The sequence below is a fragment of the Saimiri boliviensis genome, chromosome 3 (genome assembly GCF_048565385.1).
Source record: "Saimiri boliviensis isolate mSaiBol1 chromosome 3, mSaiBol1.pri, whole genome shotgun sequence".
Lineage (NCBI taxonomy): Eukaryota > Metazoa > Chordata > Mammalia > Primates > Cebidae > Saimiri > Saimiri boliviensis.
In genome coordinates, this window is record NC_133451.1 from 174,286,492 (window position 1) to 174,310,669 (window position 24,178).

General features: G+C 37.4%; 1 protein-coding gene across 1 annotated transcript in view; it reads right to left on the reverse strand.

Annotated features, from left to right (window-relative positions):
* Positions 1-24,178, reverse strand: part of GALNTL6 (polypeptide N-acetylgalactosaminyltransferase like 6) — a 1,203,768-nt gene that overhangs the window by 117,669 nt on the left and 1,061,921 nt on the right. The window contains exon 8 of the mRNA XM_003938723.4: positions 21,093-21,210. Within this exon, the coding sequence (XP_003938772.1) occupies positions 21,093-21,210 (118 nt within the window). The remainder of the gene's footprint in view (positions 1-21,092; positions 21,211-24,178) is intronic.

Consider the following 24,178-nt stretch of genomic DNA (forward strand, 5'->3'; position numbering starts at 1 on the left):
GGATTGTACATGCCCTTGTATCATGTCCTTCCTTTGAATATAGGAAGGACTATGAATATGATGTATTTCAAACCTGTGATTAGATGACAGTCTATGAAGTGAGTGAAGAGGTTTTGCAGATGTAATTACGGTTCTAATTTTGTTGCTGTTGAGTTAATCAAAAGGGAAATTTTCCTGGATAGGTTTGACCTAAGAAGTTAGTCTTAAAATGGGACTTGACTCTTCCTCAAGGAAGCTATTTGAAGATTCTGAAATGTGAGAGAAATCCTCCTGTTGGCCTTGAAGAAGTAAGTTACCATGCTGTGAGAGGGCCCTGGAGGGGGCCATGTGGCAAGGACCTGAGACTGGCTGCTAGGAGCTGAAAGTGATCTCCAGATGACAGCCAGCAAGACAATGAGGGCTCAGTCCCACAACCACAAAGAAATGGATTCTACCAACAACCAAAGCCAACTTGGAAGGAGAGCTTTCTCCAGTTGAGCTTCCAGACGAGGACAGAGTTAGCTAAACATTTGATGTCCACCTTTTAGAGAACTCTGCTAAAACATGCTGGAGTTCTGACCCAAGGACTGCGAGGTTATTTCGTGTTGTTTGAAGCCACTAAGTTTGTGATAATTTGTTATACATCAAAAGAAAATGAATACAGTCAGTTTAGGTGTTTCATTTTTTAAGGTCAGTTTTGCCATTTGTATTTTCTTAGAAATCATCTGTTTCACCCATAATCTTAACTTTATTTGCATAGAGTTGAGCAAAGTAATCTCATTTAAATTTTCCTGAAATTTTAGTTTTTCCCCATTATTAGTTTTGGGGATTTGTGTGTGTTTTTTAATGGCCATTTAACGATTTCTAATCAATTAATCTGTCTGCATATTTACCTATGTCTCTTATTAATTATTTCCTTTTGGCCACGTAAACCAAAAATAAAATCTGCTTCTCTTGTGTGCCAAACTCATCCAGGGGAAGTTCTGGCCACCAGCAACCTCCTCTGTTGCTATGGTTTCAAGCAAGGGATTGCTGATTCCCACTCAGTGGGATGTGCCAATTACTTTGGAGAACAGATATCTGCCAACTTCAAGTGAGATTTGTAGTTGTGGTCATTTCATCTTTCCATGGCCCTGTTTTGCCATCCTTGAATGTACCTTTACTGTGTATGATATCCTTCCTTATAGGTCATGGTTGGGGGTCAGATTGCAGTAGTTTTGTTAAGGATAATTTTAGTTTTTTTGGTTCTGTTTCTTATTCTCCTTTTTTTTTTTTTTTTGAGTGATCTCTAGGAGAAGCTCTTTATTTTCCATCTTAAAACTTCAAATCATTAATTTTGAGTTTTTCTTAGGCACTAATAGTAAAATCCATGTTGTTCTGGATAAGTTCTGTAACAAGGTTACACTCTAGAATATATGGTTTCTGAGCTGTAATAATTCCATAGTGTTCTGTACTCAATGATTAGTCTCTCTTATATATGTTCATTCCTTATTGAGTAACCACTGCACTTTGAAAATAGTAAAAAATTAAATATTACATTAAATCATAGGAAGATTGTTTAAGTCTTCTCTTTAATAAAGGTCAGACAGGAAAAAGTCTTGTTCCATCACCCAGGCTAGAGTGCAGTGGTACGATCTCAGCTCACTGCAAACTCTGCCTCCTGGGTTCAAGTGATTCTCCTGCCTCAGCCTTCCTAGTAGTTGGGATTACAGGCACCTGCCACGACGCCTGACTAATTTTTGTATTTTTAGTAGGGACGGAGGTTTCACCGTATTGGCCAGTTTTCTGACCTTGTGATCCGCCCGGGTGGGCTTCCCAAAGTGCTGGGATTACAGCCGTGTGTATTTCCTTTTAAAAGTAGTTTCAGAAAGTTGTAGTAGCCACTTTTTAACAAGATTATATAGTCTTCAGTTTTTCCAGCTAAGAGAATTTAGGTTAATGGTTTTGAGAGCAAACCCAGATTTGAATCCTTGCTTTGATATGAATTAGGTAATGGCCTGTTTTATAAATATAAAGCAGATGTTTCCTTTTTTTTTTAACCTCGCATTAGTATTGAATGGGATAAAAAATTAAATTTGATGACTTTTAAGTGCTAACCATTACCTTTTCTTTTTAAGAGCTCAAATTATAGCTATCATCACCATAGAAAGAGTACAGTGGCCTGAATTTAGGGATATAATGTAAATATTCTATAAATCATAAAGGGGCACAAAATAAATAAGATGTTCTCTATTAAAATCTCAGACATATTTCAATCCCTCTAAACTGTATACATGCATCTGTGTGTGGCAGAGTTAGTCTGGTTATGCCCATTGTGTTTTCATATTCTCCTCTTAGGCTAGGAGCATTGTTTTTCACACCACACCAAAGTTGAAACAAAGATTCAAAGGCACTCCAGAGGCTTATTTTAGGACTGATTTTTTTTTTTTTCTGCTAAAGAGAGACTACATAAGACTGGGCCTGGGGGATGAGAGACTAAATGCCTAAAAGTAAGTAACTAAAAATACAGCAGAGGGACCAGGCCTGGAGGACCAGAGTGGAGAGGAAGGGACAAAGGAGGGACCACCCCTCTCAGACTGACTCTCCAACAGATTCGTCACTGAAGCGCATGGGCCATTCAACAAACATGGGCACCTCTAAGCCCCCTGGAAAGAAGTCAGGGGACTGAGGCATCTGGGTGGGGACAAGGACCACAAGAGACAGCCTCACCCCATAACAAAACTGAGCAAGTGGGAAATTAACCTCCATGCAAAGGCAGCAGTGCCTCTGCCTCCCTGCTACAGGCGCTTCTCCTATCTCTGTTATTAGACTGAAGGGTTCTAAGAGCAAGGACTGAAGCTCTGCTTAACCAATTAAATGTGTTAACCATCGCTCTCTGTTTCTTCTGTAAACACACTGAATGATGCCCATGCCACAATGAACCTATAGGCTACATTGAATAGACCTGTCATCTTTTGCTCCCCATACTTCCAATAGTTAAGTTACATGCTTACCTCAAAGGCAGTGCATTCCTTCCCAAAATGTGATTATGCTAGTTTTTCACTGTAATTATGTAATTTAATTAAATATTATTTAAACTAATGAAATACAGTTGTAAAAAGAGAAAATTGTTGTTCATGTCAAAACTAGTTTGAAGAGTTTGGAAGGATTAAGTTGTTAAAAGTTTGCCGTCAAAATAGATGTGGAGGGAAGGAGCTAAGGTTTAAAAAACTAACAATTGGGTGCCATGCTCAGTACCTGGGTGATAGGATCATTCCTACCTCAAAGCTCAGCATCATACAATATACCCAGGTAACAAGCCTGCCCATGTACTCCCTGAATCTAAAATAAAAGTTGAAAAAAAAAATAGATGTGGGCAAGATAATAACAAAAGATTGAGTAAAATAATAAAACAGACCCCCAGAAGGATTCTATTACTGCATTAAAATTGCTTTCATGTGTCTTTAGGTTCTCATTGCAACTTAAAGGACCCCAACCCAGAAATCACAGAGAATGCAGCACGAATGTGGTTTACACACCTGTAGTTTTACTCCAATTACTGGACTCAAGTGCAAAAGAAAAACTTTCACTTCCCATGTATAAGACTGGCAAATGGATAAATATGCATTTACAAGTTTTATGTTAGAGAAAATTACTAATGTAATTTGTATGCTTTCCTGCTTAATTGATGTTTATTTTAAAATAGTTATCTCAATTATACTTGATCCAAAGGCTTCTACGAGGCTTCCTTTGCCTTTTTCTGCAGAGTTGAGCTTGCATGTTATATGGACTCACAATGCAGGTTGCTGATTAGTATTGTTAGAGAGAATAAACAAATTTCTCAGGAAGAGAACCAAGTCTGACTAGTTAGTTAAAATCCCTGCCGTAAGTAGGAACAAAAATGGAAGTATGAGTCTCCATCTTCTTTTAGAAAGGAGAGGAAAACACTGTTTAAGATGGTGGGCAGTATGGATTGAGGCAGATAGGTGAGCAGATAATTGAGGGAAAGCTTCATGGTTTATGATTCAATATGTTAATTTTATTTGTATAGTAATTAGGGACAAATGTGAACTTTTAGGGGGGAAAATAAAGCAACTTGGAATAATTAATGGAATGTTGAATAGATTAAAAGAGGAGAAAGATTAGACAAGGTAAGGCTATTGAAAAGGCTACTGGATATGTCTTGATTTATTACTGTGAATGTGGAATAAAATATATTCCGAACAATAGTGAGCATGAGGAATTGTAGTGAATTAATTTTCCAGGCTGCTACTGGAGAGTCAGCTCCTTTAGAGAGAGAAACTTCTCACATTTATCTTTGAATCTCAGGAGCTTAGCCCAGGGTTGGCGCATTGTAATCAATAAGTAGATGTCTGTTGAATGAATTCATGATTGTTAAGGACTGAATAACTGAGAGGTAAATTAACATTTCCTTAAATGTCTGGGTCTTAAGCTTACCACATAGGTAGAATAACAAAAGACAACATAAGTAGTTACCTAGTTTGTTATAATTCATTAGAATGGTTTTGCCATAGGCTGTAGGGCTCCTGGGTTTGTTAGAGTCATTCTAGGACAGCTGGTAGTCATACTTGTCTCAACTGGAACCTTGAATGTTTCTGCCTTGCTGAGGCTATTACTGGTCAAGAGCTTTTCCTGGAACTATAGATGCGTCAACAACTATCAGATCCACATGAGATCATGCTGACAAGCTCCTGGGGGTGGAAAAGGGCAGTGGAAACCAGATTCAGTGTTCTTCAACCTGGATAGGGACTTTGTATCTCCTACCAGAGGATTCTGCAGAGCAGAGTCCCTGGGCTTCCTTGTGGGTGCCTAATTAGTATTCATTGTCACTCATCACTTTTAATTTGAGAAAGCAATTTTGCAATCAAAGGACTGATCTTTTGAAAATGTTAGTATTTGAACTTCAGTCTTCGGGGACTAGATGTAAAATTGCACTCCAGAAAATTTGAGACTTGTGGTGGTTTTAATATGATTTTAGTAACTTAAACTTTAGACTGTGTTTAAGATGCAGGCTGTTTCTTTTATGCCACATCATGAGGTCTGTCTCAGGCTCCTCTTTGTTTCCAGGGGCAACTCCAAATTAAGTACCTGGAACAATGCCTGGCATACATTAGACACTCAATAAAAGCTGGTTGAAGGATTGACTTAATACTGTCTCTGGCCCGCATCCCCTGCAGCTGGCTAATCTAGAAACATCTGAAAGACAGCTGGATAATTCTGAGCCATTCAGGAGTCCAGATTAATACTAAAAGAGACTTAAGACTGGGCACAGTGCAGCAGATCATTTCTCAAGAGAGTTCATTTTCTCAACTGACTCCTGAAAATTCTACAGGGTAGACGTTTACGTTATGGCATAAAATTTACTCATCTAGTCAGATTTTTAGGAAAATAAAGGAAAGATATTTACATAGAAACAGATTTGAAGAGCATGCCTAGCCAAATACTGTTTGGGCAAAAACTTGGTCCTTCAGATAGAGCAGTTTTCTGGAATTTTTTTCATTCAGCCATGAAATTTTGTTATACATTTTAGTAAAGTAATTCTTTGTTTCAAGAGTAAACAGAAAACAAAGATGCATGATAATGACCATTTGTAAAAGTCTTCTGAATTAGAACACTTAAGTTCTGGATGTAATTTCTATAATATGGCTTAAAATCAATAGGAAACTCTCAGTTAGCCAGACTTGTTTCCCAGACCTTAAATGCTGACCAGGGTATATTTTACAGAGCTTTCCACTGTAAAATTAATCACAACTTATGAAAAATGTTCCAAAATGCAGACGTTTGTTTTTTGTCTTCTATTTTTATTACCATTTAACTGAGCTATTTGTCTACAACTGTTTTGATTCCTTTCACACAGAGAAAATTCTTGCTTCGCTGTAAATTCTACCAAAGCCCGTTTAACTTTGTCCCCTTCATGTTACAAATAGTAACAGGGAGGGACAGGAACCCCCAAGGTCAGCAGACAATAGTGAGAAGAATGAAGGACCATGTCTGAAATGGGACTCTGTTAAGACAGAGCTGTCACCAAAGAATCTATCATTCCAACCAAGCAACCTGGGGCAATTGAGTCCTGAACTTCCAGTACTGTTGCCATGGTTTCTAGACAAAGACGATAGGGCTGCATTCCAATTATATCCTTCAGAATGACAGATAACTGAAAAATAGGAAATGAGGCAATAAAATCTCAGGTCACTCAGAAGAGATGTGATAGATGCAAGTGACAGAGAAGTGAGAAATGCAAGTTTAGGGTTGCCTAAAAAACACCTTTGTGGTTTAGAATGAAAATTATATATTTTGAAAACTCTCCAGATTTTCAATAGCAAATTTATCCACCAACCAGTTTATTATTCAGAGCCAGGTATCTCTTGCTTAATAGGAATATTCTGAATAAAACTTTAAGCTAAAGAACTCACAAATTAAGGAAAATTAAGAAAAAAAATCTCTTGAATGGTGAAAACTAAAAAAATCCCTCAAAGTTCAGTGATACTGCAAATAAAGCAATGTCATTTTTTTCTTTAATGCTTTGAGAATTGTTTAATGCTCTTCTTTTCCTTTTAGAGATGAAATCTAATATTCTGTTCTTCCAGTTCAAGGTATAATTCAAGGTGTAACTATAAACTTTGCACCCAGCTAATATTTAAACAATATCTGATCATCAATAGTAGTTTTTCAGGATCAGCAGAAAGTTTGTTGCTGTATTAATACACTTTAGTGAAGAGACTAGTCTCTGTTTGATGAGAGAAACCATTAGGTAGGGATCAAAAGGTTAATAGTGAACTTGAGAGTGGTGTTGGTAGTTATAATTTGGGTGTCAGAAAATTTCACGTTTCTGCATTCTCTGCAATCAAACAGAAACAGAACATTTTAATCCCTAAGTGACATTGGATAATTTGCTTGATTTTTACAACTTAAAAATTAATCTAATAATCTTAAAAGTTTTAAATCGGTTTCTTTATCTGTAAAATGGAATGAGAATATCCACCTTTTAGAGTTATGATTTTAAACTAGATAATGCACACAAAGCACTCAGCTCAGCATTTGGTGTATAGTACTGTCAGAGGCGTTTTAACCAGAACAACTCTATCTTGAATAGGGGCTGGGTAAATAAGGCTGAGACCTACTGGACTGCATTCCTAGGAGTTTAAGGCATTCTTAGTCACAAAATGATATAGGAAGTCTGCACAAGATACAGGTCATAAAGACCTTGCTGATAAAACAAGTCATAATAAAGAAGCCAGTAAAACCCACCAAAATATGGCAACAATTTACAATTGTTATATCCTCTTGCTGAATTCACCCCTTTATCATTATGTAATAATCTGGAATAACCCAGCAATCTTGGCACAGAAGGTTTGGGACAAACCTAACTCAGTCCCACTCCTGGGGCAGATGCTGCAGAAAGACTTACTGGGTTGGGCAAGCGTGAGCTGGGTTGGCCCCACAACTGTCTGCTGGACTAAGAGCAGTAGGCTGTGGATGCCACATGGACATCACTGTCCTGCCTGGGCATCCTCTGCCCTTGACCCACTGCATTACCAGACCACCTGCAGACACACACCACAACCTGCTCTGACTCTGCCAAGCTCAGAGAACCAGCAGGTCCCTAAAAAATTGTGGATTTCCTGGTAACATAAACCTCGCCTTGGGCTGCTCCTGAGGGAGGAGGGAAAGTCGTTTGCCAGTGTTCCACCTGCGGCTAAGAAATCGTGAGTGCAACACCAGTAATTGAAAAGGGCTCTACGAAGACCCAGAAATGGAGTTGGTGAGGGAGTCATCTCTTGTTCCCATCTCCCATCTCCAGACCACTTAAGAGTAAGGGCATATGGCATTTGCAGCAGTAACCAAAAAAAGATGTAAGTGCATATGCAACAGAAAAGAGAAAGAAAGAAAGAAAGAAAGAAAGAAAGAAAGAAAGAAAGAAAGAAAGAAAGAAAGAAAGAAGGAAAGAAAGAAAGAAAGAAAGAAAGAAAGAAAGAAAGAAAGAAAGAAAGAAAAAAAAAAATAAGCTCCAAGAAAAGCTTGGCCAAAAGCCTATCTGCCGGCTCTTGCTCTTAAGCGCCATCTACTGGATTGCAGCCTGAATTATAACTAAGGAACCCATGCAGAGCCCGGGCCATTTGAAAGACTCAGAAATGAAGGCAATTAGTTATACACAACATACACCATAGTCAAACACTCAAGGGAAAAATAATGTGTAAAAACAAAAAGCCTCATCCATCGTAGAGCAATTTTAAAAAGAAAAAGAAATTCCAGCCTCCTCATATGAGAAGGACTCTGACAACTCAAAAAGTCAGAGCATTTCTTTACATCCAAAGGATTGCACTAGATACCCAGCAATGGATCCTATTTTAGTATATGTGCTGCCGAAGCGAGCACTCAGCAATGGATCCTAAACATATTGAAATGTCTAAAATAACAGATATGGAATTCAGAGTCTGGATGGCAAGGAAGCTCAATGATGGAATCCAGAATTTGGATAGCAAGCAAGTTCAATGAAATTCAAGAGAAAATTGAAAGCCAATGCATGAAAGCCAGAAAAGCAGTTTAAGAGTTGAACAATGACATGGCCATACTAACAAAGGACCAAATTGAACTTCTGGAATTGAAAAATTCACTATGAGAATTTCAAAACACTGTTGGAAATCTTAACAAAAAACTAGACCAAGCTAAGGAAAGAATGCAAAAGCCCCAAGACCCAGTCAGACAAAAACAAAAGAGAATTCGAAATATGAACAAAACCAAAAACAAGATGGGATTATGTAAACAGACCAAATCTATGACTCATTGGCATTCCTGAGAGAGAATAAGAATAAATAATTTGGAAGACATATTTGAGAATATAAAATTAAAAAAAACAACAAACATTTTTTCCAATCTTTCTAGAGAGGTTGAAATGCAAATTTGAGAAACCCAGAGAACTCCTGCAAGATACTATACAAGATTACCATTCCCAAGACCTACAGGTAACATACTTTCCAAGGTCAATACAAAAGAAATAAAGGCAGCTAGAGTAAAGGGTTATGCCACTTATGAGGGGAACCCCATCAGGCTAAGAGCAGAAACTTTATAAATCAAAAGAGACTGGGGGCATATTTTTACTGTTCTTAAAAAAATTTTCAACCAAGAATATTATATCCTCTCAAGCTAAGTTTCATAAGTGAAGGAGAAATAAAATCTTTTCCAGACAGGTAATCACTAAGGGAATTTATTACTACTAGAACAACCTTACAACAAATGTCAAAGAAAGCTCTAAACACAAGGAAAAGGAAAATTGATACCTGCTACCACAAAAACATATGCAAGTACATAACCTATATATCCTATAAAGCAACTACACAATTGACACTATGAAGCAACAAGCCATTAACACCATGACAAAATCAAAACCTCACATATTGGTCTAAATGCCCCACTTAAAAGGCACTGAGTGGGAAGCTGGATTTTAAAAAAAGACCCAATCTTCTGCTGTCTTTGAGAGACCAATCTACCATGTAATGTCCCTCAAAAGCTCAAAGGAAAAGTCTGCAGAAAGATCTATTATGCAAATGGTAAACAAAAAGGAGCAGGAGTCACTGTCCTTATATCTTACATAAAACAGACTTTAAACCAAAAACGGTCTTATAAAACAGACTTTAAACCAAAAACAGTAAAAACAGACAAAGAGGTCATTATGTAATAACAAATGGTTGAATTCAACAAGACTTAATTATTGTAAATGTATATGGACCCAACAATGAAGCACCTAGATCATAAAACAACTACTTTTAGATCTATGAAAAGACTTAGCCACACAATAATACAGATTATTCAAAACTCCACTGACAGTGTTAGGCAGGTCATTGAAGTGGAAAACTAACAGATAAATTCTGGACTTAAATCCAACACTTGACTAATTGGACCAAAAAGACATCTACAGAACACTGCACCTAACAGCCACAGAATATACATCCTTCTCATTGGCATATGGAGCATACACTAACCTCAACCACATGCGTAGACATAAAGCAAGCCTCAATAAATTAAAAAACAAATCAAATTCATATTGAACATATTCTCAGACCACAGTGGAATAAAAGTAAAAATCAATAATAAGAGTATCTCTCAAAAGCACACAATTACATGGAACCTAAACAACTTGCTCCTGAATGATTTTGGGGTAAATGGAAACAGAAATACAACATACCAAGATCTCTGGGATGCAGCACAAGCAATGTTAAAAGGACAGCTTATAGCTCTAAACACCTACAACAAATTAACAATCTAACATTACACCTAGAGGAACTGGAAAAACAAGTACAAATTGTCCAGGCATGGTGGCTCATGCCTGTAATCCCAGCACTGTGGGAGGCTGATGTGGGTGGATCACCTGAGTTCAGGAGTTCAAGACCAGCCTGGCCAACATGGTGAAACCCTGTCTCTATTAAAAATACAAAAACAATTAGCTGGACACTGTGGCGCATGCCTGTAATCCCAGCTACTTGGGAAGCTGAGGCAGGAGGATGGCTTGAACCCAAGAGGTGGAGGTTGCAGTGAGCTGAGATCATGCTATTGCACTCCAGCCTGGGAAACAAGAGCAAAATGCTGGAAAAAACAAACAAACAAACAAACAAACAAATAAAAACAAACTAACCACAAAAACTAGCAGAAAATAAATAATGAAAGATCAGAATTAAATGAAATTGAGACTCAAAAATCCATACAAAGGATCAATAAAATTAAAAGTTGGTTCTTTGAAAGGATGAAAAAGATCCATAGATTGCTAGCTAGATTAACAAAGGGAATAAAGAGAGAAGATTCAAGTAAGCATAGTCAGGAATGACAAAGATGGCATTACAATTGATTTACCAGATGTACAAAAGATCCAAAGGATCCAAGATGGCCAAATAGGAACAGCTCCAGAGTGCAGTTTTCAGCAAGAACAACACAGAGGGTGAGTGCTCATCACATTTCCCAACAAGTTTTCACTGCTCACAGACCAGGAGATTCCTGGACCGAAAAGTGCCACTTTTCAGCATGGCTGGTGCCGCGGGTTGGTGCACAGAAACTCACACCAATTTGGGTGGCTGTTTCAACTGGCACTTGGAACACCTGGGAGACAGAGCAGCCCATTCAACTGAAAGGGAAGGGGCTGAGATGGAGAGCCAGGCAATCTGGCTTGGCAGGTGCCACCCCTACAAAACAAGCATTCTGAAACGCTCTGGTTTGAGAGTTTCGCAGCAAGTTCAGCTGGACCCAGGATGGTCCAGTTCAGTCGAGGGAAGGGCATCCACCACTACTGAGGCAGTCTGCCAATACCAAGGCAGTTCACACAGCAGTGGGGCAGAGCGTGTGGCAGCTCATCAGTGCCTCTGCTGGCAGACTGTGACAAGACTACTCTGTGCAGGGCAGGGCATCTCTTAATAAAAGGCAGCAGCACTTCAGGAACTGATAAATAAAGTTGACCTTCCCAGGTCAGAGCACCTGGGGAAAGAGGCAGTTATGAGTTTTGCTGCAGCAGACTTAATGGTACCTGCCCAGCAGCTCTGCACAGAACAACAGAGCTCCCAGCACAGCACTTGAGCTCCTATAAGGGACAGACTGTCTCCGCAGGCAGCTCCCCAACCCCTGTATACCCAAACAGACACCTCATAAAGGAGAGCTCAGGCTGACATCTGGCAGGTACCCTTCTGGGATGAAGATAACAGAAGAAGAAAACTTCAGGCCAATATCCATGATGAACATAGATGCAAAAATCTTCAATAAAATACTGGCAAACCGATTGCAACAGCACATTGAAAAGCTTATCCATCATGATCAAGTAGGCTTCATCCCGGGGATGCAAGGCTGGTTCAACACACATGTCTGAAAATGTAATTCACCACATAAACACAACCAAAGACAAAAAGCACATGATTATCTCAATAAATGCAGAGAAGGCCTTTGACAAAATTCAACAGCCCCTTATGCTAAAAACTCTCAATAAACTAGGTGTCAAAGGAACATATCTCAAAATAATAAAAGCTATTTATGACAGACCTACAGCCAACTTCATAGTGAATGGGCAAAACCTGGAAGCATTCCCTTTGAAATCTGGCACTAGACAAGGATGCCCTCTCTCACCACCCCTATTTAATATAATATTGGAAGTTCTAGCCAGAGAAATCAGGCAAGAAAAAAAGGGTATTCAAATTGGAAAGGAGGAAGTCAAATTGTCTCTATTTGCAGACAAAATCACTGTATATTTAGAAGGCCCTATCATCTCAGCCCCAAATCTCCTTAAACTGATTATCAACTTCAGCAAAGTCTCAGGATACAAACTCAATTTGTAGAAATCACAAGCATTTCTTTACACCAATAACAGACTAACAGAGAGCTAAATCATGAGCGAACTCCCATTCACAATTGCTACAAAGATAATAAAATACCTAGGAATACAACTAACAAAGGATATAAAGGACCTCTTCAAGGAGAACTACAAACCACTGCTCAAGAAAATAAGTGAGGAACAAACATATGGAGAAATATTCCATGCTCATGGTTAGGAAGAATCAATATCATTAAAAATGGCCATACTGCCCAAAGTAATTTAAAGATTCAATGCTGTCTGCATCAAGCTATCAATGACCTTCTTCACAGAAGTGGAAAAAACCACCTTAAACTCCATATGGAACCGAAAGAGAGCCCACACAGCCAAAACAATCCTAAGCAAAAAGAACAAAGATGGAGGCATCACACTACCTGATTTCAAACTATACTACAAGGCTACAGTAATCAAAACAGCATGGTACTGGTACCAAAACAGAGATATAGACCAATGGAACAGAACAGAGGCCTCGGAGGCAATGCCAGACATATACAACCATCTGATCTTTGACAAACCTGACAAAAACAAGCAATGGGGAAAGGATTCCTTGTTTAATAAACAGTGTTGGGGAAACTGGCTAGCAGTGTGCCCAAAGCAGAAACTGGACCCCTTCCTAACACCTTCCACTAAAATTAACTCCAGAGGCATTAAAGACTTAAACATAAGATCCAACACCATACAAACCCTAGAAGAAAATCCAGACAAGAGCATTCAGGACACAGGCATAGGCAAGGACTTCATGACTAAGACACCAAAAGGATTGGCAACAAAAGTCAAAATAGACAAATGGGATATAATTAAACTCCAGAGCTTCTGTACAGCAAAAGAAATAATCATTAGAGTGAATCGGCAACCAACAGAATGGGAAAAAATCTACCCATCTGACAAAGTGCTAATATCCAGAATCTACAAATAACTAAAACAGATTTACAAGAAAAAAAAAACAAAAACAAAAACAAAAGTGGGCAAAGGATATGAAAAGACACTTTTCAAAAGAAGACATATATGAGACCAACAAACATATGAAAAAAATGCTCATCATCACTGATTATTAGAGAAATGCAAATCAAACCACACTGAGATACCATCTCACACCAGTTAGAATGGCAATTATTAAAAAATCTGGAGACAACAGATGCTGGAGAGGATGTGGAGCAATAGGAACACTTTTACACTGCTGGTGGGAATGTAAACTAGTTAAACCATTGTAGAAGACAGTGTGGTGCTTCCTCAAGAACCTAGAAATAGAAATTCTATTTGACCCAGCAATCTCATTACTGGGTATATATCCAAAGGATTATAAATCGTTCTATTATAAAGACACATGCACACGTATGTTCATAGCTGCACTGTCTGCAATAGCAAAGACCTGGAACCAACCCAAATGCCCATCAACAATAGACTGGGCAAGGAAAATGTGGCACATATACACTGTGGAATACCATGCAGCCATAAAAAATGATGAGTTCGTGTCCTTTATAGGGGCATGGATGAATCTGGAAACCATCATTCTCAGCAAACTGACACAAGCACAGAAAATCAAACACTGCATGTTCTCACTTATAGGTGGGTGTTGAACAATGAAAACACAGGGACATAGGGAGGGGAGCATCACACACTGGGGCCTGTTGGGGGTGGTCAAGGGAGGGATAGTGGGTGGGTGAGGAGTTTGGGTAGGGATAATATGGGGAGAAATGGCAGATGCAGGTGATGGGAGATGGAAGCAGCAAACCACATTGCCACATGTGTACCTATGCAACAATCCTGCATGATCTGCACATGTACCCCAGAACCTAAAGTACAACTGAAAAAAAAAAGATCCCTAGAGAGTGTTATGAACATCTCTGTGCATACAAGCTGGAAAATCTAGAGGACATGGATAAATTACTGGAAGTACACAAACTCCCAACATTGAATCAGGAAGAAATTGCAATTCTGAATAGACCAATATCGAGTTCTGAAATTGAATCAGTAGCGAATAACCAGCAAACTGAAAAAGCCCAGACCAGATGGATTCACGGTCAAATTTTACCAACCATAGAAAGAAGAACTGGTACCAATTCTACTAAAATTATTCCAAAAAAATCGAGGAGGAGGGACTCCTTTCTAATTCATTCCATGAAACCAGTATCACCCTGATGCCAAAATCTGGCAAACTATAGGCCAATAATCCTATAGGTGAATATAGGCACAAACCCCTCAATAAAATACTAGCAAAATAAATTCAGCAGTGCGTCGAAAAGCTAATTCACCACGGTCAAGAAGTCGTCATTCCTGGGATGTAAGGCTGGTTCAACATGATCAAATCAACAAATATGATTCATCACATAAACAGAATTAAAAACAAATCCCATATAATAATCTTAATAGATGTAGAAAAAGCTTTTGTAGAAAGACAATTCCCATCATTCTTTCTTGATAAAAAAAAAAAAAAAAACTCAATGAACTGAGCATTAAGAATCTACATCAAAATAATAAAAGCCATCTATGATAAACCCATAGCCAACATCACACTGAATGGGCAAAAGCTGGAAGCATTTTCCTTAAGAACTGGGACAAGACAAGGATGCCCATCCTCCCCACTTTTATTCGACAGTACTGGTAGTCCTACTTAGAACATTTGGGCAAAAGAAACATAAAGCATCCAAATAAGAAAAGAAGCCAAATCATCTCTCTTCACTAATGATATGATTCTATGCCTAGAAAATCCCACAGACTCTGCCAAATGGCTTACAGACCTGATAAATGACTTTAGCAAAGTTCTCCTCTATACAAGGAGAACTACAAAACACTGATGAAAGCAATGATAGATGATATAAACAAAAGAAAAAACATTTCATGCCCATGAATTGGAAGAATAGTTATTGTTATAATAGCTATCCAAAACAATCTACAGATTCACCACCATTTCTGTCAAATTATCAATGTCATTTTTCACAGAATTAGAAAAAAATATTCTTAAATTCATGTGGAAGCAACAAAAGAACCCAAATAGCCAAGGCAATCCTAAGCAAAAAGAACAGAGCTGGAGGTACTGCATTACCTAAAATCAAACTGTGCTACAAGACCACAGTAATCAAAACAGCAGGGTACTGGTACAAAAACAGACACATAGAGCATGGGAACAGACTGGAGAACCCAGAAATAGAGCAGCACACCCACAATCAGCTAATCTTCTACAAAGTTGACAAAAATACACAATGAGAAAAGAACTCCATATTCAATAAATAGTGCTGGAATAACTGAATATCCACATGACAAAAAAAGCAAGGGAAAAGGACCTCCTATTCAATAAGTAGTGCTGGGATAACTGGATGTCTATATGCAGAAGAATGAAACTGGACTCCTACCTCTTACCATATACAACAGTTAACTCAAGATAGATTAAAGACTTAAATGTAAGACATCGAACTATAACAATTCTAGAAGGAAATCTAGGAAACGCTTTTCTAGACATTGGCCTTGACAAAGAATTTATGACTAAGATCTCAAAAGCAATTACAATAAAACCAAAGATTGACAAGTGGGGCCTATTAAACTTAAGAGCTTCTGCACAGCAAAATAAACTATCAACAGAGTACACAGACAACCTACAGAATGGGAGAAAATATTTGCAAACTATGTATCTGACAAAGGTCTAATATCTAGAATCCATAGGAGCTTAAATGAATGAACAAGTAAAAAACAAATAACCCTGTTATAATGTGGGCAAAGGACTCTTCTTTTGTGGCCATACAAGTGGCCAACAAACATATTGATACATGCTCAACATCACCAATTATAAGATAAATGCAAATCAAAGCCACAATGAGATATCATCTCACACCAGTCAGAATGGCTATTATTCAAAAATAAAAATAGAGGCCAGTTGCAGTGGCTCATGCCTATAAATAATCCTAGCACTTTGGGAAGCCAAGGCAGATGAATCACCTGAGGTCAGGAGTTCAAGACTAGCTTGGCCAACATGGCAAAAACCCATCTCTACAAAAAAACACAAAAGTTAGCCAGGCGTGGTGTCAGGTGCCTTTAGTCCCAGCTACATGGGAGGCTGAGGCAAGAGAATTACTTGAACCTAGGAGGCAAAGGTTGCAGTGAGCTCAGATCGCACCACTGCACTCCAGCCTGGGGGACAGAGTGAGATTCTATCTTAAAGAAAAAATTAAAAATAGAATATGTTGGCAGGGCTGCAGAGAAAAAGAACACTTATACACTGTGGGTGGGAATGTAAATTAGTTCAGCCACTGGGGAAAGCAGTTTGGAGATTTCTCAAAGAACAAAAGATAGAACTACCATTCAACCCAGCAATTTCATTACTGGGTATATTTCCACAGGAAAATAAACCGTTTTACCAAAAAGACACATGCACTCACATGTTCCTTGCAGCACTATTTGTGATGGCAAAGACATGGAATCAACCTACGTGCCCATCAATGGTGAACTGAATAAAAATTATGTGGTACATATACACCACGGAATACTTCACTGCCATAAAAATGAACAAAATTATTTCCTTTGCAGCAACATGGATGCAGCCAGAGGTCATTATCCTAAATGGTTTAATGCAGGAACAGAAAATCAAATACCACATGTTCTCATTTCTAAGAGGAAGATAAGCATTGGGTACACATGGACATAAATATGAGAACAAAAGTGACTGGGGCTACAAGAGGGGGTAGGGAGTAGGGAGGCAATGGTTAAAACACTACCTATAGAATGCCATGATCACTATCTGGGTGATGCATTGAATTATACCCCAAACTTCAGCAGCACACAATATTCACTTGCAACAATCCTGCATGTGTACCCCCTGAATCTAATATAAAAGTTGAACTTAAAAATAGAGACCAATAATTTGATACAAAAGATCAATGAACTGTCAAATTGGTTTTTAAAACAGATAAATAAATGTAATAAATCTTTAGCTAGACTAAGAATGGAAGACAGAAGACTCTAAATAAAATCAGAAATGAAAAAGGAGATATGACAACTGAGATCTCAGAAATACAAAGGATTGTTAGAAACTATTATGAACAACTATACACCAAAAAATTGGAAACCTAGAAGAAATGAATAAATTCTTGTAAACATACAACTTATGAAGATTGAACCATGAAGTAAAAGAAAACCTGAAGAGATCAAATGAATAATGAAATCAAAGCAGTAATCTTCTTCCATCAAAGAAAAGCCCAGAACTTGGTGGGTTAATTACTGACTTCTACCAAACTGTTTTTTTCTTTTTTTTGAGATGGAGTCTTACTCTGTCACCAGGCTGGAGTGCAGTGGTACAATTTTAGCTTACTACAACTTCCACCTCCTGGGTTCAAGCAATTCTCCTGCCTCAGCCTCCCAAGTGCCTAGGATTACAAACACTTGCCACCATGGCTGGCTAATTTTTGTGATTTTAGTAGAGATGGGGTTTCACCATATTGATCAGGCTGGTCTCAAACTCCTGACCTCATGATCCACTTGCCTCGGCCTCTCAAAGTGCTGGGATTACAGGCATGAACCACTGTGGCTGGCCTCTACTAAACTTTTATGGAAGAACTAATGCCAATTCTACTGAAACTATTTCAAAAGATTGAAGGGAGGAAATTCTTCCAAACTCATTCTGTAAGGCCAGTATTATCCTGATACTTAAACTAGATAAGTTCACACACACACACACACACACACACATCTATAAGCCAATATTCCTGATAAACATATATGTAAAAACTCTCAACAAAACATAATTCAATAAGACATTAAAAAGAACAACATAATCAAGTGGGCTTTACCCCAAAGATGCAAAGATGGTCCAACATACAAAAATCAATAAATGTGATCAAGGACAAAAAGCATACGATCATTTTGATACATGCTGAAAAAGTATTCGGTGAGATGTAACATTCCTTCATGATAAAAACTCCTAACAAATTGGATATAGAAAGAAAATACCTCAATATGATAAATGCTCTACATTACATACAAACATGAAAGATCTCACTGAAAGGGGAGAAATTGAAAGCCTAAGATTGGAACAAGACAAGGATGCTCACTTACACCACTTTTATTCAGCCTAGTTCTGGAAGTCGTAGCCTGAGTAATTAGGCAAGAAAAAGAAACAAAGTGCATCAAAATTGTAAAAGAAGAAGTGAAATTATCTTTGCAGGTGACATAATCTTACTTTTAGAAAAACCTAAAGACTCCACCAAAGTTCTTGGAACTGATAAATAAATTCAATAAAGTTGCTATACACTAACAGAAATCAATCTGAAAAGCAATCAAGAAAACAATCCTATTTATCATAGCTCAAAAATACCTAAGAATAAACTTAATTTAACTAAAGAAGTGAAATGATCTGTTCAAAGAAAACTACAAACCAACGATGAAAGAAATTGAAGACACACAAAAAATGGAAAGATACACCACTATCATTCACTGGAAAAATTGATACTGTTAAAATCTCTCACTACCCAAAATGATCTAAATAATTATTGTAATCCCTATCAAATTACCAATGACATTCTTCGTACAAATAGAAAAAAATCCTAGAATTTGTAGGGAACAAGAAAAGGCCCTAAATAGCTAAAATGGTCCTGAACAAAAAGAACAAAGCTGGAAGCATCACATTACCTGATTTCAAATTATACTACAAAGCTATAGTAACCCAAATAACATGATACTGGCATAAAAACAGATGCATACATCAATTGAACAAAATAGAGAACCCAGAAATAAATCCATGCACTTGCAACCAACTCGTTTTTGACAAAGGCACCAAGAACATACAATGGGGAAAAGGACAGTTTCTTTAATAAATGATACTGGGGAAATGGGATAGCCACATGAAGAAAAATGAAATTAAATTTTTGTCTTTCATCATGTACAAAAATCAACTGAAAATGGATTAAAGACTTAGCTATATGAACAAAAACTATGAAACTACTAGAAGAAAATGTTGGGGAAACACTACAGGACTTTAGTCTGAGCAAAGATCTTTTTAGGGTAAGACCTCAAAAGCACATGCAACAAAAGCAAAACCAGACAAGTTTACATCAAGCTGAAAAGTTTCTGTAGAGCGAGGAAACAATCAACAGATTAAGGAGACAACCTATAGAATGGGAGAAAATATTTGCAAACTATACATCTGGCAAGGAAATAATAACCAGAATATATAATGAGCTCAAACATCTCAATAGTAAAACCCCTCAAATAATTCAATTAAAAAATGGACCAAATACCTGAATAGACATTTCTCAAAACAAGGCATACAAATGACCAACAGATAAATGAAAAAAATGTTCAACACCTTTAGTCATTAGGGAAATGCAAATCAAAACCACATTGAGGTTATAGCTTACCCAAGTTAAAATGGCTATTATCTCAAAAACAAAAAATAAAAAAAATGCTGGCAAGGATGCAGAGAAAGGGAAATGCTCCCACACTGTTGGTGGAAATGCAAAGTAATATAGCAAATAGAAGAAAGAGTATGGAGAGTCCTCAAAACACTAATATAGAACTACCATATAATATAGCAGTCCCACTGCTGGGTATATTTTCAAAAGAAAAGAAATCAGTATGTAGAAGTGATAGTTGCATTCCCATTTGTGTGTGTGTGTGTGTGTGTGTGTGTGTGTGTGTGTGTAAATGATCTCAATAGTTACCTAAGTGTCCACTATTGGATGAATGGGTAAAGAAAATGTAGGGTATATACACAATGGAATATTATGCAGCCATAAAAAGAAATGATACTTTCATTGCAGGAACATAGATTGAACTGAAGGTCATTATTTTAAGTGAAATAAGTCAGATGTAGAAAAACATCCTATGTCGTAGGTCTTATGGGGAGCTAAACAAGTTGATCTCATGGAGTTAGAAAGGAGAATGGTGGTTACTAGAGGTTGGGAATAGAAGGAAGTGGGTATAGGGAGGGGGCGAAAAGAGAAGTTGGTTAATGAATACAAAAATACAGTTAAATGGAATAAATAAGTTCTCGTATTTGATAGTACTGTAGTGATATAGTTTGGATGCTTGCCCCCTCCAAATCGCATGTCAAATTGTGGTCCCCAGTGTTGGAAGTGAGGCCCACTGGGAGGTGTTTGGATCATGGGGAATGGATTCCTCATGAATGGCTTAGTGCCATCCTCTTGCTGGTGAATGAGTTCTCATGAGATCTGGTTGTTTAAAAGTGTGTGGCAGCTCACCCCTGTGCCTCTTTCTTTTGCTTTCACCACGTGACATGCTGGTTCCCTGTTGCCTTCCGTAATGATTAAAAGCTTCCTGAGGCTCTTATCAGAAGCAGATGCCAGAACCACACTTCTTATATAGCCTGCAGAACTGTGAACCTATTAAACTTATTTTCTCTGTAAATTACCCAGTCTCAGATATTTCTTTATAGCAATGCAAAAATGGCCTTATACAAGTAGGGAGATTATAGTTAATAATATATTGTATATTTCAAGATAGTTAGAGGAGAAAATTGTAATGTTTCTAACACAAAGAAAAGATGAATGTTTGAGGTGATGGGTATCCCAATTACCCTGATTTGATAATTATGCATTGTATGCATGTATCAAAATTTCACATATACCCCACAAATCTGTATAATGATTATATGTCAAGAAAAAATAAAAACCGAAACAAACAAAAACTGTAAGAGCTCACTTGGAAAGTTGACATGTCTATTATCAAGTCATCCCAGAACATAGGTCATGAAGCAACATGGTGGTATTCTATCAGAATTGTCAAAATTATGTAGACATAGTGTGAAGAGAGTCTTGTGGCTTACCTTAAAAGAGATTTCATACTGTTCTCCTCCCCAGATTTCTAAACCTGGATCATAGCCACCCAATTCCCAAAACCACTTCCGATCCACAGCAAAGAGACCTCCAGCCATAACAGGAGACCTGTGAAATGAACAAAATAATCTTTAAAGGACCGTGAATATGAAAGACAATAACATTTTGCTTGGGAAAAAGTAAAATTCGAGTCATGTTTTAGTGGTCAGCTGTGTGGAGTTTTTCAGCACTGGTTTTCTGTAAGTTGATATAGGGTTCTCTTTGGGTATCTCACCGAAATGGACGTAGGTAGGGAGGGAGAAAGAATCCTTGTGAGCATTAAATATTTGCAGTTCAGGTCTTAATGCAACAATTGCCCTGTAAAGCCACATTTGCTCCATTTGTTTATCATTAGTGAGAAATATTAATACATGAGTAGTAATAACCCATAAAGCAAAAAAGTCAGTTTTATAATTTTTCCTTAAACTGAAAGGAGTCTTATACTATCAGACAGATAAAAGCATTGAAAATGCTTTTGTAGACAGTATCTCTGAGTAATATCTCAGTATGCATTCACCAAGCATATACTATGAACAGGTCATGTCCAATTTATAAGCTACATACAAATCAGTTGGTTAGAATAAAATAAGCAACCAGAACTGGTAGTTCAATGTGCCAAAGCTGGAATTTAAACTAAGTCTTTTCTTTTTGTACTATTCGTTTTAGGCCTTCTCTGCCTTTCTAGGAAATGTTAGTTTTGGTGAAATAATAATTTTCAAGTATTCCACTCCTGCGAGGATGCATTTCAGTCATGTTATTGCGTAGTAAGAGAATTACAACCATTTGGTGGGCCCTGCCCTAAATATTTTTGCAGTTCAAAGGTGCTCTTGTTTATTTATTTATTTATTTATTTGACTGCTCACTATATTCTGGGCTAAAGGATAAAATCTATACCTAATTACTTTGATCAATCCTCACAACAATCCTACGAACAAGATCCCTATGCACGGTTTGAGGAATCACGCAGAAGAGGTGAAATGCTGCCCAAGGCTAAGACTGGTGTGTGGTGAGGCTGGGCTCAGGCTCTTCACCACAACAGTACTTCTGTTTCAATGTTTGGAGGTGAAGAGACCTAATTACATACAAACAGATATAAAACAGAGAACACCTCTACACAGAGCGAGCAAATTGATCAAAACACATAACTGATTTGACAGTTTTGAAATTTTTTTTTAAATGAAGGGAAATTTATAAACAAAAGTACCAAATTTTGCATGTTGATTTACATGAAAAGATCTGCATAACCATAGTAGACACCAATTTATTGATCAACTGAGAACTTAGTCTTGTTAATGCTTTACAAGGCACTTGGGGAACATAACCTGAATCTGTCTAAGTGTGTTATATATTTCAAGGACTTTGCAGGCTAAGATGGTACTTGATTTAATTACTTCAGTCTAGGAATTTTTTTTGAAGGTGTAGGCTTTATGTAGATGAAGAGATTACAAGGCTGGAAGAGAGATTTAGGTTTTTCCCCAGGTAAGTGGGCAGAATTCAGAAAATAATATAAAGAAACTCTCTCATGTAAATTTTTTTCTTTTAATAACACTTCTGGAATCAGATGTGCCTTACTTTATCCCTCTCTCTAGCAGCCTGAACTTTTTCCATTTTTTACCCACTGAATTTCAGAGTGGAATTACAACTGGAGCTGCAACAAACTAGGATTGTAACATTTATTGAGTGCAGTTCCCCAAAGAACACTTTACCAAGTGTAACCACTGCTTCTGCAAGAGTTGGTTATAAGTAGTCAGAAATTCTCAGTCTTATTTAATCTGAACTGCAAATAGAAAGGTCCCAAGTCATACAAATATATTTTCATTTCATTGTGTAAAACATGAGACAAAGTGCACTAAAACTTACACTGTGCACGATGAATCTCAAAATTAGAACTATCATTGATGTATTATTATAGACCTTGGGCAAGAAAAATTCTAAATGGAATTTTTACTGCAGATTGTTAGAAACACAATAATCTTATTTTCTTAATGAGTTTATAAAAAACCAATGCAGTGTATTGTAGGTTATTTTAGACATATAATAACATAAATTCAGATGACTCTTCTGTACCTTCACTGATGTTTCTACAAAACCCTAAATAAATTAGTATCTCCTGTCTTGATTGACGTGAATGACAGATAGGAGATAAACTTATTTATTCTATTTATGTATTTACTCGTACTTGTCCATGAGTTTTTAAAACAGCTTAATTGTTGTTGTAATTGACATACAGTTGATTGCACATATTTTAAGTATACAATTTTCTAGGTTTTGACTTGTGTATCTCTCTGTGCAGCCATCACTGAAAACGAACCTATCTATCATTTGTTAAAGTTTCCTCATGCCTCTTTGTAATCTCTTCTCACTTCTTTCCAACAGGCGATGACTGATCTGCTTTCTGTCGCTGCAGATCAGTCTGCATTTTCTACAATTTTATGTACATATGGTTATACAGTATACACTTTTTGGGGAGTCTGACTTCTTTTATTCAGTATGACTATTTTGAGATTCATCCACGCTGTAGCATGTATCAATAGTTCATTATTTTGAAATTGCAGAGTGGTATTCTATTTGCATGAATTTACCACGATTGATTATCCATTCACCTGTTGAATGTTTGCATTGTTTCCAGTATGGGCTGTTGCAAATGCAGCTGCCATGAACTTTGTTTATTAATCTTCATATGGATGTGTGCTTTCATTTCTCCTGGGAAGATTACTAGAAGTGGAATAACTAGACAATATAGTAGGTATGTGTCTAATATTTCAAGAAACTGCCAAACTATTTTCCAAAGTGGCTGTACCACTTGCACTTCCTGGAAGCAGTGTTGAGCTCCATTTGCTTCATGTCCTCACCAATACTTGTTATGGTCTGTCTTTTTAAGTTTAGTCATGATAATAGGTGTATAGTGATATCTTCTTTTGGTTTTAGTTTGCATTTCCATAATCATTAATAATGTTAATGTGTTTGTATCATTTCTCTTTTTTCCTAGTAAGTCTGGCTAGAGGCTTGACAATTTAATTAATCTGCTTTAGAACTA